The sequence below is a fragment of the Scyliorhinus canicula genome, chromosome 1 (genome assembly GCF_902713615.1).
Source record: "Scyliorhinus canicula chromosome 1, sScyCan1.1, whole genome shotgun sequence".
NCBI lineage: Eukaryota > Metazoa > Chordata > Chondrichthyes > Carcharhiniformes > Scyliorhinidae > Scyliorhinus > Scyliorhinus canicula.
In genome coordinates this window covers 31,124,024-31,137,312 of record NC_052146.1, presented here as the reverse complement: position 1 = coordinate 31,137,312, position 13,289 = coordinate 31,124,024, and the positions used below count along the sequence as shown (strand labels likewise).

The 13,289-nt window shown below is 46.3% G+C and overlaps 1 protein-coding gene across 3 annotated transcripts in view; it reads right to left on the bottom strand.

Annotated features, from left to right (window-relative positions):
- Window positions 1–919: 919 nt before the first annotated feature.
- The window catches only part of mn1b (meningioma 1b), a 248,643-nt gene continuing 236,273 nt past the window's right edge, over window positions 920–13,289 (bottom strand). Inside the window, exon 2 of one of the 3 annotated variants that reach the window (XM_038780806.1) lies at window positions 920–2,123. In XM_038780806.1, the coding sequence (XP_038636734.1) occupies window positions 1,939–2,123 (185 nt within the window). In that variant the 3' untranslated portion in view covers window positions 920–1,938. The remainder of the gene's footprint in view (window positions 2,124–13,289) is intronic. The other 2 variants (XR_005458397.1, XM_038780965.1) reach the window with 2 other exon arrangements.

Here is a 13,289-nt window from a genome sequence, read left to right as displayed (position 1 = left end):
AGACTGTTACAGGTGCTAAGATGGATATTATGGAGAATATTCTGGAAAAGGCTATGGTGGCCCTGTTCAAGAAAGGTTTAGCTTGGGGTAGGGGGTGCAAAAGAGAAAATAGATTGCCAGGTGAGAGTGGGATTCAAGAGCCAGAGGAGGAGGAAACATGGCCGAAAATGTGAGGCAGACATGGTTAGGGAAACTTGGGTGCAGAGCAGGAGTCAACATCCACTTGTGAGAAGACACAGGAGATCTTAAATTACTTGGCGCAGTTTCAGAAAGCTATGAATGGCAAGGAGCATACTGATTGGCTATTTAGCTCTGTGAGCCTGTTACATTAGATCACAGTTGACCTTATAGGTTTCATAGAATTTACAGTGCAGAAGGAGGCCATTCAGCCCATCAAGTCTGCACCGGCTCTTGGAAAGAGCACCCCACTTAAGCCCACACCTCCACCCTATCCCCATAACCCAGTAACCCGACCTAACCTTTTTATTTGACACTCAGGGCAATTTATCATGGCCAATCCACCGAACCTGCATATCTTTGGACTGCGTGAGGAAAGCAGAGCACCCGGAGGAAACACACACAGACATGGGGAGAACGTGCAGACTCCACACAGACGGTGACCCAAGCCGGAATCAAACCTGGGACCCTGGAGCTGTGAAACAACTGTGCTAACCACTGTGCTACCGTGCCGCCCCTGTCTGTATCTCAACTCCGCCTACCCAAGGCAAAGAAGATTCCTGGTGAGGGGAGAAGTGGGGATAGACTCTCAACAGAAAGGGATAGACGACCCAATGGCTTGAGAGCCATCTTGAAGGGGAAGCTGAATTTTAAGCAAAAAATAAAGAAATGGTAATTCCGGACAGTTGCTGCATAACTGCAAAACATGCAGTTTATTCAGTAAAGTAAGAATTGCTCACTGTGAAACTTAAACAGAGATGTTTATTCAACAGGACAAGGATTACGCTGTGTTACTCTCTGGTGTGTATTCAGAAGACTAAGGGTAAGAGGAATTCAATTGTTAAAGAATTTTCTTTTTTAAAGAAGTTTTAGACAGTGGTATACTGGTCTTTGGCTGTGAATTTCCTTGGAGTTTCTGCCCTAACTTCATTGGAGGCACAGAAGCCACCCCACTCTTCTCGATGGACGTCTGATGAAATTACAGCACTGGACTTGCAGCAGCTCCAGAGATATTCTTGGCCATTGTTATTGCTGCGTGTGTCCTTCTGAAGCAACGTGCATGTTCCATGACCACAGTTTATTGAAAGTTTACTGGAGCCTCACCAGTGGGGGCGCCAGAGCTCCAGTGTCAATCAAGGTTTTGGAATCAGACAGTCAGTCTTCTGTGGTGTCCAATATTCTACCAGAGTAACTAGGCAATCACTGGGGAATCTTTGAAATTGTTATGAGTCCTTCAACTTAATAGGCTATCATCATTGGTGTGGCATTACTTTGTACCCAACTTGCAAAGTATTCCTTATTTACTGGCCTATCAACACATTTCTTTCACCTGCATTCCACTGTTCCAGTGAGAAGACTGAGGCCGTCACAAATTAAAGTGACTATTAAAGTAACTGTGGGCAGTGTGGAAAATGGCAGCAGCCACCTTTTCTTGCGCCGTACACACCAATGACCTATTTAATCACACAGCTCATCTTGCTTTGGGGGTTGGGAGTTTAAAATCACAGGCCATGCCATTGCAAACCGCAGCCATCCCACATCTGCCAAGTGTAAGGAATATTGTAGCTGTTACTCCCCAACTTCTCCAAACCAGTTTAGGAGCTTCGCACCACTCACCAGGCACGAAAGTGCACCCTATAAAACGGTTAAAAAAAAAGGTTAACGCAAAAGTCTTGTTGCCATGGTTTCAGTAACCCTCTCCAGTCCTCCTAATAAAACATGGTCTCTTTCTCTCGCTCTCTCTCCTCCTTGATCATCCGTTTATATACAGGTCAATGCAGCAGCAAAGGTTCCGGCTCGATAAGTGATGTCCGAATGTGATGCCATCCACGACTGTACAGGGCTCTGTGGCTTAGAGTCAATGAGGTCAGTGCTGTGGACTGAAAGATGCTGAGAGTGGCTGCCAGCTGGGCCCATCGACGCCTTGCTTTGCGAAGTGTCCTGGCCTGTAAAGGGTTAAAAAATATATAATTAGCAAAGAAAACGTAAGTCTCATTTTTATTCAAAGCACAAAACTTTCATTTTGGTCACGCAATTTGTTTTGTGAATTTCATCTTCCCAAGTTTTTTTGTTCGTTTCGGCAAATGGAACACTTATAAAAAATAAAAAACACTTTCCGTTCAGGCAGTCAGCGCCTCCTTAATCACTACCAGGATCAAGTACAGCATTCGTTAGACAGAAGGTGATCTCCCTTTATATTAAGTCATGTAGTGCTTCAAGGTATGGTGCAGCAGGGGATGGATACAAAGTAAAACTCTCAAACTCTTCCATTCAGCACTCCTAGGTTTGATCAGAAATGGGTTAAATGCAGGGGAAACCTCCTCTACTCAGACCTAGGCAAGTACCTTACTCAAAACTCGGACGAACATCCCCTGCGTCGGTGTGATGTTATTCCATTGCTAGTACCAGCCACCTTGTGCCATCTCTGCATGAGACTGCCAATTACTGCCAGGTTTGGTGTACGTTCGAGCTGGCAGACTGATGCCCACCGAGAATGGGATGACTTGACTTCATTTCGTGAGACAGACAAGGGGTTTTCCTTTCCCATCGGACAGGTCATGCTTTACACATCCTGTGGAAAGAGGACCCAACCCAGCACTTGCCACTTTTTCCAACCATTAGCCACTCTAAAGGGCAATTAGGGAAGAGCAATAAATGCTGACTTTGCCAGGCCTGCCCACATCCCATGAAAGGATAAACAAAAAATCTGAAAGCCCGTCATTTAAGTGGATCACACCTGAAGCTCGGAACAAAAGTTTGAATCTTAGCGTGTGGCTTTTCTGCCCCTTCCCTGTGCGAAGGGGACGGTGTCCTAGTGACTCAGCAACTCTCAATTAAAGTACATGGTGCAACAAGAAGAATCACTCATAATTAGAGGAATGGAAGGAAAAGCAACTGTCATAAATCTCCACACTAATGCTCCTTCTTCAGATTATACAAAAACAGCATTGATAGATCCATGTTGGACGGCATGGTGGCAAAGTGGTTAGCACTGCTGCCTCACTGTGCCAGGGATCCGGGTTCAATTTCAGCCTTGGTGACTGTGTGGAGTTTGCACATTCTCGCCGTGTCTGCGTGGGTTTCCTCTCGGTGCAATGATTTCCTCCCACAGCCCAAAGATGTGCAGGTTAGGTGGATTGGCCGTGATAAATTGCCCCTTAGTGTCCAGGGATGGGCAGGTTATGGGTTTACCGGGGATAGGGCGGGGTGGACGGGTGAGTGCTCATTCGAAGGGTCGGTGCAGACTCGATGGGCTGAATGGTCTCTTTCTGCACTGTAGGAATTCTATGATTCTATGTTGTCGACAGCTATGACCCAAGTTGTGTCATTCTCCCAGCATAGGAAGAACAATGCTGAGGGTCTAAACAAAGAGGCTGTGGAGAAACCATAACGAAACATCATTTACTAAAAGATAATGTCCGTGCTTTTACACAGTCTCCTGGGAACAAAAGCCTATTCTTCAAAACATATTTGGAGAAAGAAAATGGTTAAATAATTCTCGGGGTGGTTTCTCTTGCACTATTGTTGCAGGTTAGGAATGCACAGAACTACACACTGCTGCGCAGGATAGGAGCCCCATGGCTTCAACCTGGGAGGAGGGAGGGGGGCTTGTGACGTCACTCAACTGTGCATCTTGATGGATCAATCAGTGAGCAGCACCTGCAAACTGGGGGGTAAAAAAAATATTTTAAACAAAAATAGAATCTGTAGCCATTTCCATGGAAACAATTGAGATAGTCTGTATAGAAATGCTAGCCTTGACAACGTGTCATATACCTTTTGTTCTGTTAAAAGATTTAACATGACCTACTCTTCAAGAGCAACCTTCCCCTAACCTCTCCCACCAAACAGCACACCCACAAAACACCCCTGCAGGCCAAAGGCAGAGAGGAATCAGCATAGGACCCCTGTGTCTTTGTCAATCCATCATTTGGTGACAGGTCCCTCCAAGTCCCTGTTGTGTCCAGCAGGAACACCCCAGCATTACACAGAGCAGCCCTCTGCTAGCAAAGGGCATTCTTTTCCGACTAAGTAGAAACGCAGCTTACTTACACACAAATCAATTAGTTCTGCTTAACTTTATCGGTATATAATATACTTACATAAAATGAAGACAAAGCAGCTACAATATAATTTTGTTGTGAATTTCAAATGACGAAATACTCTTGTTGTTAGAGAAATATTGATGCATTGGCGAGGCAAACGGGACAATAGGCACATCTAGACAGATCGACAGATGGATAGATATAAAGACAGATAAACAGACAAATTGGATCAACAGATGTATGCCACCCTTGAGCTAGGAAAGGAGAAATCAAGTCAAGATCCCTCCGTAAGGATAAAAGTTGGAAGTGGGCTGGAAACAAAAGATTGCTTCCGTATACCCTCTGGGGTGGTGGGGGGGGGGGGGGGGGGGTGTTGGTGGGGAGAGTATATTAAAGCCACTGCTTTCACAGGGCCAACCCTTAATTGGGTTGGAGTGAGATTTGATCACCAATTGGGGGCAACAGAGGTAGGAGCCTATCAAAAGTGCTGCCAGGAAAAATCAACACCTTTCGGAAAAGAGGGGACGAAACTGAAGAAAACTAAACAAATCTAGCCTGTTATTACCTCCAACTTAGCAACAACTGCCTCCTGGCAGTAATGTGCAGCCAGCTGTCACCCTGAATATGAGTGTTCAATTACAATAAGGAGGCCTGCTCCCTGTACCCATCACCCTGATATTTTGTGGAATGAAATGATTTATGTTTTTCCAAGAAAAAAAATACAATCATGAGTCAGACAAATGTTTTAATATTGAAACGGAAAAATAATTGTTCTTTTTTGCCTACTCTCAGCACAGACTGTTCTTGGCAGTTCTCAGGACTCTGTCCCTTGAAACAATATTACCCAACAGCACAACATGTCCTGCTGAAGGACTTCTCCTGACTCGTGCAGAGACAGTGAGGAATTCAAAAACATTAAGATGGCAGGACATCAATTCACTCAGCTTGAATCAGCCCTCTGCATCCAGAAGTTAACTTCACTTCACTTGGAGATATAACTTTCCCCAAGTTAGAAGGTTGTGGGATTAAGCTCCACTCATAGAAATGAGCACATAAGTGAAGCTGACACACCAGTGCTGCATAGAATTAACCCTTTACTGTCTGACTTGGTCTACCCGTAGACAAGACATTTAAAAACACTACCAGTGTCACAATGGGCCTTCTCTAGATGTACTGAAACTAAGACCCTTGCTCAGGTCCACATGATGAGTAGCCCATGACAAAGATTTGAGAAGATCTCTGGTCTCGCTGACGGTATATCAGACCGAGGTTTTTTTTTGCTTGCCATTGTTACCCAGCTCTTATTTTCTTTGGTCATACGTTATTGTGTTCACAATGACCTCCCATTGTTCTTGCCATTATCTTCCAAGCTTACCTCCGGAGGACAGTGGGAAATCCAAATAGTTGCATACGCTGAAAGGTTTGACCACCAATGCAACATCTCTGTAGCTGAGGTTGTATGAGTGTCCGTGGACAGTTGCTTGCTCTCACTGACTCGCATTTCTATCCCTCACCTGCCTTCGCTCTTTCTAAGTGCGACAAATGGAGGGGAATCCCTAATGATTACACCATGACCTCCACTGCTGCATGACAAAAGCTTCAACAACAAATTCCCGGAACACAAGGAACAGTACCAAAACTGGCAGGGGGATTTAGATTAAATATGAAAACAATATTCCCAATGATTAATTGGAAGCAAATTTTTACCAATTTAAATGTGTCTTCCTGCCTGTCTCCGGCTGCTGAACAACAGTGAACACCTCTTATCCCAGTGTCCACAGGGACCACACGGAAAATTGGATAGTTGACATCACAACTGCATTTAAATGCTATTTACATACATTATTCCGGCAGATGTCTTCAGCCACTCATAAGAACATAAGAACATAAGAACTAGGAGCAGGAGTAGGCCATCTGGCCCCTCGAGCCTGCTCCGCCATTCAATTAGATCATGGCTGATCTTTCGTGGACTCAGCTCCACTTTCCGGCCCGAACACCATAACCCTTAATCCCTTTATTCTTCAAAAAACTATCTATCTTTACCTTAAAAACATGTAATGAACGAGCCTCAACTGCTTCACTGGGCAAGGAATTCCATAGATTCACAACCCTTTGGGTGAAGAAGTTCCTCCTAAACTCAGTCCTAAATCTACTTCCCCTTATTTTGAGGCTATGCCCCCTAGTTCTGCTGTCACCCGCCAGTGGAAACAACCTGCCCGCATCTATCCTATCTATTCCCTTCATAATTTTAAATGTTTCTATAAGATCCCCCCTCATCCTTCTAAATTCCAACGAGTACAGTCCCAGTCTACTCAACCTCTCCTCATAATCCAACCCCTTCAGCTCTGGGATTAACCTAGTGAATCTCCTCTGCATCTCCTCTGCACTCATCAAGTCCACTCATCAAGTCCTACTCATCATTGCACTCTGCAAGGGCCTGTTCTGTGCTGTACTGTTCTATGTTCTATCTCAAAGGTGGAGGAAAATTGTGAGCGTCGGGATGTTTTTAGGGGAAGAGATTTGTTGATATTGCCTCTGTTGGCCAAGACAATGTGAAAACAAGCAATAGGACAGGGAGGTTCCAGCACCACCAACCCCAGCACCACCGCCAGCACCCCCATTTCCCATCCATACCCTCATTCCCTGCACCACAACAAACAAAGCCACTTGACTGGTCTTTTCTGTCATGGATCGACTCTCGCTGTGTGCAAAACTGCTGCTATTTTCCCCATGTAACCAATTTCACTTGCTAATTCATTGTATGTGAAGCTTCAAGGTGCTCTATCTGCAAACAAGCCACGGTTTTGGTTCACTACGTTGACTCCGAATCAGGACAGGAGTATTATTTTACATGGCACATGTTAGACATAGGAAGAGGCTACACAGGCTTCAGGAGAGCATTAGAAATACAATGAGCTAAGCAGTTTCTTGTGAAATGAGTATTACACGATGTGCCCTGGTGAGGTTTTTGCACTATAACCTCAGTCAGAGGATTTGGATTCTATCGAGCAGACTTAATTTGAAAGGAATCCTGCTTTTACCCAATAAAGAACCATATGGTTGTTGTCAGTATGTCCTTTAAAGATGGGTCACTCATCTCTTCCTGCCCTTGCTGCTTTCTGCCAAGAGACCCTCAGAAGGCCGACAGGACCTGACAGCACAGGCAGCTTCTCCAGGCTTTACTGATAGATTGGGCAAAGCACACAGGGGCTCACTCTAATACAAAACACCTGACAAAAATAGGAAGGCAGCTTAAAAAGTACAAGAAATCAGAGCAACACAGTACAACTACTCCATCTGGAAGCAATGTACATAACACTGTCTTCTCTATGGTAACAATCTCCTCGTTATCAGTTCCTTCTTTATAACACTAACCTATCTATAGCACTTCGTACACTCTAACACTGCCTACTCTGCAGCATTGCCCTCTCTATAGCTCTACATTTTGTAAAGTTCTTCTCTCTTTACAATGCTGCCCAAACTGGCAAACATTCCTCTGTACCTTCCGTAATGTTTGCGTACTAAAGACAGAAGTGAAATATGGAAGGGCGAGCTATAAAAAGGACAATACTGGGGGAGGGCTGTATTACACTGAACAAAGTGTTATAGAGAGAACTGTTATGGAAGAGGGAGTGACATAGCTGGAGTGTTATAAAAGGGGTTTATAGAGGGAGTTTTTAGAGGAGGGAGTGTTACAGAGGGGAGTGTTATAGAGGAGGGACTGTTACAGAAGATTGAGTGTTGCAGAGGGAGTGCTACAGAGGAGAATACGTGATAGAGAAGGGAGCGTTATAGAGGGTGTGTTATAAAGGACGGAGTGTTGCAGAAGATTGAGTGTTATAGAGGGCAGTGTTATAGAGATAAGTGTTATAGAGGGGAGTGTTATAGAGATAACTGTTATAGAGGGAAGTGTTATAGAGGGGAGTGTTATAGAAGGGGTGTTATCGAGAGGAGTGTTATCGAGGGGAGTGTGATAGAGGGGAGTGTTTTAGAGAGGAGTATTATAGAGGGAGTGTTATAGTGTGGTGTGTTATAGTGTGGAGTGTTATAGAGTGGAGTGTTATGGAGGGAGTGTTATGGAGGGAGTGTTATGGAGGGAGTATTAAGGAGGGAGTTTTAGAGAGGGAGTTTGATAGTGGTGGTGTTCTAGCAGGAGTGTTATAGAGGGGAATGTTATAGAGGGGAGTGTTATAGATGAGGGTTGTTATAGAGGAGGGTGTGTTATAGAGGAGGGTGTGCAATAGAGGGAATGTTATAGAAGGAGAGTTAAAAAGAAGCGTGTGTTATAGCAGAAGTGTTATAGAGAGAGTGTTATAGAGGGAGTGTTGCAGGTGGAGTGTTATAGAACGGAGTGTTTTAGAGCTGAGTGTTATACAGGGAGAGTTCTCAAGGGAGAGTTGTAGAGGAGGGTGTATTATAGAAGAAGTGTTATAGAGGTGGTGTTCTCGGGGAGGGGGTGTTATAGAGAGAGGGTTATCAAAGAGAGAGTGTTATTGAAGGAGTGTTATAGAGGAGGGAGTGCTATAGAGAGTGTGTTATCGAGGAGGGAGTGTTATAGAGGGAGTGTTATAGAGAAGGGAGTGTTATAGAGAAGAGAGTGTTACAGAGAAGGGAGTGTTATAGAGAAGGGAGTGTTATAGAGAAGAGAGTGTTATAGAGAAGAGTGTTACAAAGAAGGGAGTGTTATAGAGAAGGGAGTGTTATAGAGAAGAGAGTGTTATAGAGAAGGGAGTATTATAGAGAAGGGAGTGTTATAGAGAAGGGAGTGTTATAGAGAAGGGAGTATTATAGAGAAGGGAGTGTTATAGAGAAGGGAGTGTTACAGAGAAGGGAGTGTTATAGAGAAGGGAGTGTTATAGAGAAGGGAGTGTTATAGAGAAGAGAGTGTTATAGAGAAGAGAGTATTATAGAGAAGGGAGTGTTATAGAGAAGGGAGTGTTATAGAGAAGGGAGTGTTATAGAGAAGGGAATGTTATAGAGAAGGGAGTGTTATAGAGAAGAGAGTGTTATAGAGAAGAGAGTGTTATAGAGAAGAGAGTGTTATAGAGAAGTGAGTGTTATAGAGAAGAGAGTGCTATAGAGAAGGAAGTGTTATAGAGAAGGAAGTGTTATCGAGAAGAGAGTGTTATAGAGAAGAGAGTGTTATAGAGAAGGGAGTGTTATAGAGAGGGTGTTATCGAGGAGGGAGTGTTATCGAGGAGGGAGTGTTATAGAGAAGAGAGTGTTATAGAGAAGGGGAGTGTTATAGAGAAGGGAGTGTTATAGAGAAGGGAGTGTTATAGAGAGGGTGTTATCGAGGAGGGAGTGTTATCGCGGAGGGAGTGTTATAGAGAAGAGAGTGTTATAGAGAAGAGAGTGTTATAGAGAAGGGAGTGTTATAGAGAGAGTGTTATTGAGGAGGGAGTGTTATCGAGGAGGGAGTGTTATAGAGAAGAGAGTGTTATAGAGAAGAGAGTGTTATAGAGAAGGGAGTGTTATAGAGAAGGGAGTGTTATAGAGAGAGTGTTATTGAGGAGGGAGTGCCTCCACATTAAATCCCTTACTTTATATCAAATGCAAATGGAATCTTAGACAGGGACAGTCATATAACACCTTTGAACTTCTTCTTGGATCGGTTTGCCCACCTTAAGATCGCACCTGCCACAGCCCCCAAGCCCCACCACCACCATCCTACCTCACTCGCGCCACCCCTGCCCCACATAATGAAAATTCCGTTGACACAGGCACTTCCTCCCCAGGCGGGCGAGCAGAGCCTGGAATTTTCCCAATCCTACTACCCATCTCAAGGATGGAGGTCCAGCTCATTGACTTTTAAGGATATACAATGGAGATTCACCTGAATGGTATCAAGGTTTGAAAGATTAAGTTATCATCATAGAATCCCTACAGTGCAGAAGGTGTTCATTCGCCCCATCGACCCTCCAAAAGAGCACCCGTGTTAGGCCCACTCCACACCCTATCCCCGTAACCCCCACCTAACCTTTGGGAAACTAAGGGACAATTTAGGATGGCCAGTCCAGCTAGCCTGCAAATCTTTGGATTCTGGGAGGAAACCGGAGCACCTGGAGGAACCCATGCACACAGGGGGAGAACGGGCAAACTGTACAGTCACGCCCAGTCAGTATCAAACCTGGGTCCCTGGTGCTGTGAAGCAGCAGTGCTAACCACTGTGCCACCGTGTCATCAGTTATGAGGAGAGGTTGCATGGACTTGGTTTGCATTCCACTAAGTGTAGAAGAATTGGGGGGAGGGGGTTAACCTAATTGAGATGCTATTTCCTCAGATGGGGAAAGAAGGACAAGGGGAACCAAAATTAGAGCTGGACCACTTAGGACTGAAATGAGGAAACGCAGGAGGACAGGAAGTGAGGAAAGGGTAGCGGAAATCGCAAATTTACACTGGCTTTTGAGCACCTATATGAGCACAATTCCCAAAGGTGTCACGACAAAACCAAGTGTTTTTTCCACTATGATAAGACACCCAGCCTACAATAGGGCAGCATAGCTGAAGCAAATTCCAACTACAATATCTGAGTTGGAATGTTAAAAAATGGTCAGCCGGAAAGAGACTGAAACGACGCAGAGTTGTGAGAATTTTGCCCAGATAAGAGCAGCAACTGCTCTTCAATCCCAATTCCTTCACTGTTGGTCACTTGCCATTGTCCAAAGAACATGAGACAGAAGGTTATTCCTTATTCTACCCTTCAGGTAATCATGGACAGGCTTTCCTCTGTTCCAGAAAGCTCAGTACAAACACTGACCGGGATTCTCCGACCACACGTCGGGTCGGAGAATCCCGGGGGGGGGTGGGGTGGAGTGGATCACGCCCCACCGCTCCGACGTCAGCTTACCTATTCTCCGGCGCCGATTCTCAGGCGCCCACGGGACCGACGCTGCGCCGTTGAAAGCGCCCCCCTCCCCGGCGATTCTCCGGGCCCTGATGGGCCGAGTGGCCGGCAAGTTCGGCAGAGTCCCGCCGGTGTGGGTTACTTGGGTCCCACACGGTGGGACTTGGAAGGTGTGTCTGCGGAGGCCGTCCTTGGGGGGGTGGGGGGGGTGGGGGGGAAGAGGGCGGGGGGATCCAACCCCGGGGGGGGCTCCCACGGTGGCCTGGCCCGCGATCAGGGTCTACCAATCGGCTGGCGGGCTGGTTCCATGAGGGCCTATGTTTCATAGAATTTACAGTGCAGAAAGAGGCCATTCGGCCCATCGAGTCTGCACCGGCTCTTGGAAAGACCACCCTACCCAGCCTCACACCTCCACCTTATCCCCATAACCCAGTAACCCCACCCAACACTAAAGGCAATTTTTGACACTAAGGGAAATTTAGCATGGCCAATCCACCTAACCTGCACATCTTTGGACTGTGGGAGGAAACCGGAGCACCTGGAGGAAACCCACGCAGACACGGGGAGAACGTGCAGACTCCGCACAGACAGTGACCCAAGCCGGGAATCGAAATTGGGACCCTGGAGCTGTGAAGCAATTGTGCTAACCACTATGCTACCCATGCTGTTCCTCCGCACTGGGCCCTTGTAGGGCTCCGCCATATTGCCCGGGGGCCGGCACGGAGACGGGCACCCCCATGCATGCATGAAATCACATTGGTTGTTCCACGCATGCGTGAGCTTGCGCCGGCTGGAGCTGTGGGGACCACTCCGGCGCCGACCTAGTCCCCAAGGAAGAGGAGCATTCCTCAATATCGGGGACCGCTGACGCGGAGTGTTTGGCGCCGCAGGATTGAAGAATCCCGGCCCATCTCCACAGTCATTAAATGGACTGCGGTCTCTTTTAAAATAGCAAAATAATGCCACATGAGCGCATTCATGAATCTCAGTACACAGTCATTTCTAATCTGGTTTTTTGAATTCAGACTTTCCCTGTTGCAATGTGCAGGATCTTCAGATGAATTAAGCCAGCAACCCAGTTTAACTAGGAGAGAGTGGGCCAAGGATTTCTCTTCAAAGTTCCAAGACCAGATCCCCAATCGTGATGCCATTTCTGGCTTTTCCCACCAGAAATGACGTTAGGTATATGCGTGGGGGTATTTTGCTTTTCAAACCAACAGGCACACCATTGACTGTTTTTAGATTAAAGAGCAGAGGAGCAGTCAGGGAAATGGCCATTGACATGAAGATTTTCTTTCCTTGGCCAAAGATCACATTTATATTAACGGGGTGAATAGCCCTTTCTGTTCTTGAATGGGTTTACCTTAGGGAAGGGGCACATAAAACCACATGTGTGCAGTCAATTCTGCCCTGCACTGGTGGAAATCCCATCTTCTGTTCGGAGTGGAAAGCTCTTTCTTCCAGTTGGCTGCTTTCCATAAGGAAGTTACTGAAATCACTGGCAGTGACAGTTGTCAAGCAATCTGCTTGATATAAGTCAGCACTGAAGGTAAGGAGGTACCACAGAGTTAGCCGGCACTCGTACACAAGTGTTCGTGGACACCATGGCGCTGTGTGCGGGGACCTGGCTGGACCTCATACATTGCAGGAGAGGTGTGAATAGTAAGAATAGATGTACGTAATCCACTGCTATTGCAGTCAAAATTGCCTGTCATCATTCTCCAGTTCAGAAACAATACAGAGAATAATTCTCAATAGTTCTCAAAAGAATTCTGAGACACTGGGCAGTGTTCTCCGTTTCAGAGACTAAGCATTGACATCAAGACCGAATCGGTGGACTTCTACGACAACAAAATTGACGCCAGGCCTGGGTCAATTCATGAACCGTTAACGGGCTAGCAGCGGAGCCACGTGGAACTCGAGCCATTGGAATGAAAAACAGTGTCCGATTCCCCAGGGTGAGGATTGACACTCGAGAGGCTGACAAGCTGCAGCCGCATATTAGCACTCCAGTCTCCACACACACTCATCCCAGCCAACAAGGTGGCAGCACAGAGAGTGTCACCCCGGTTTGCGGATGCCGAGCTGGAGACACTGTTGGACGCTGTGGAGGAGAGGCTGCTGCCCTGTATCGCGGGGTGGGAAGGAGGCTGCCACCCGCCACCGTACACCAGGCCTGGGTGCAGGTGGCAGAGGCCGTCAATGCAGTGGGCCCCACT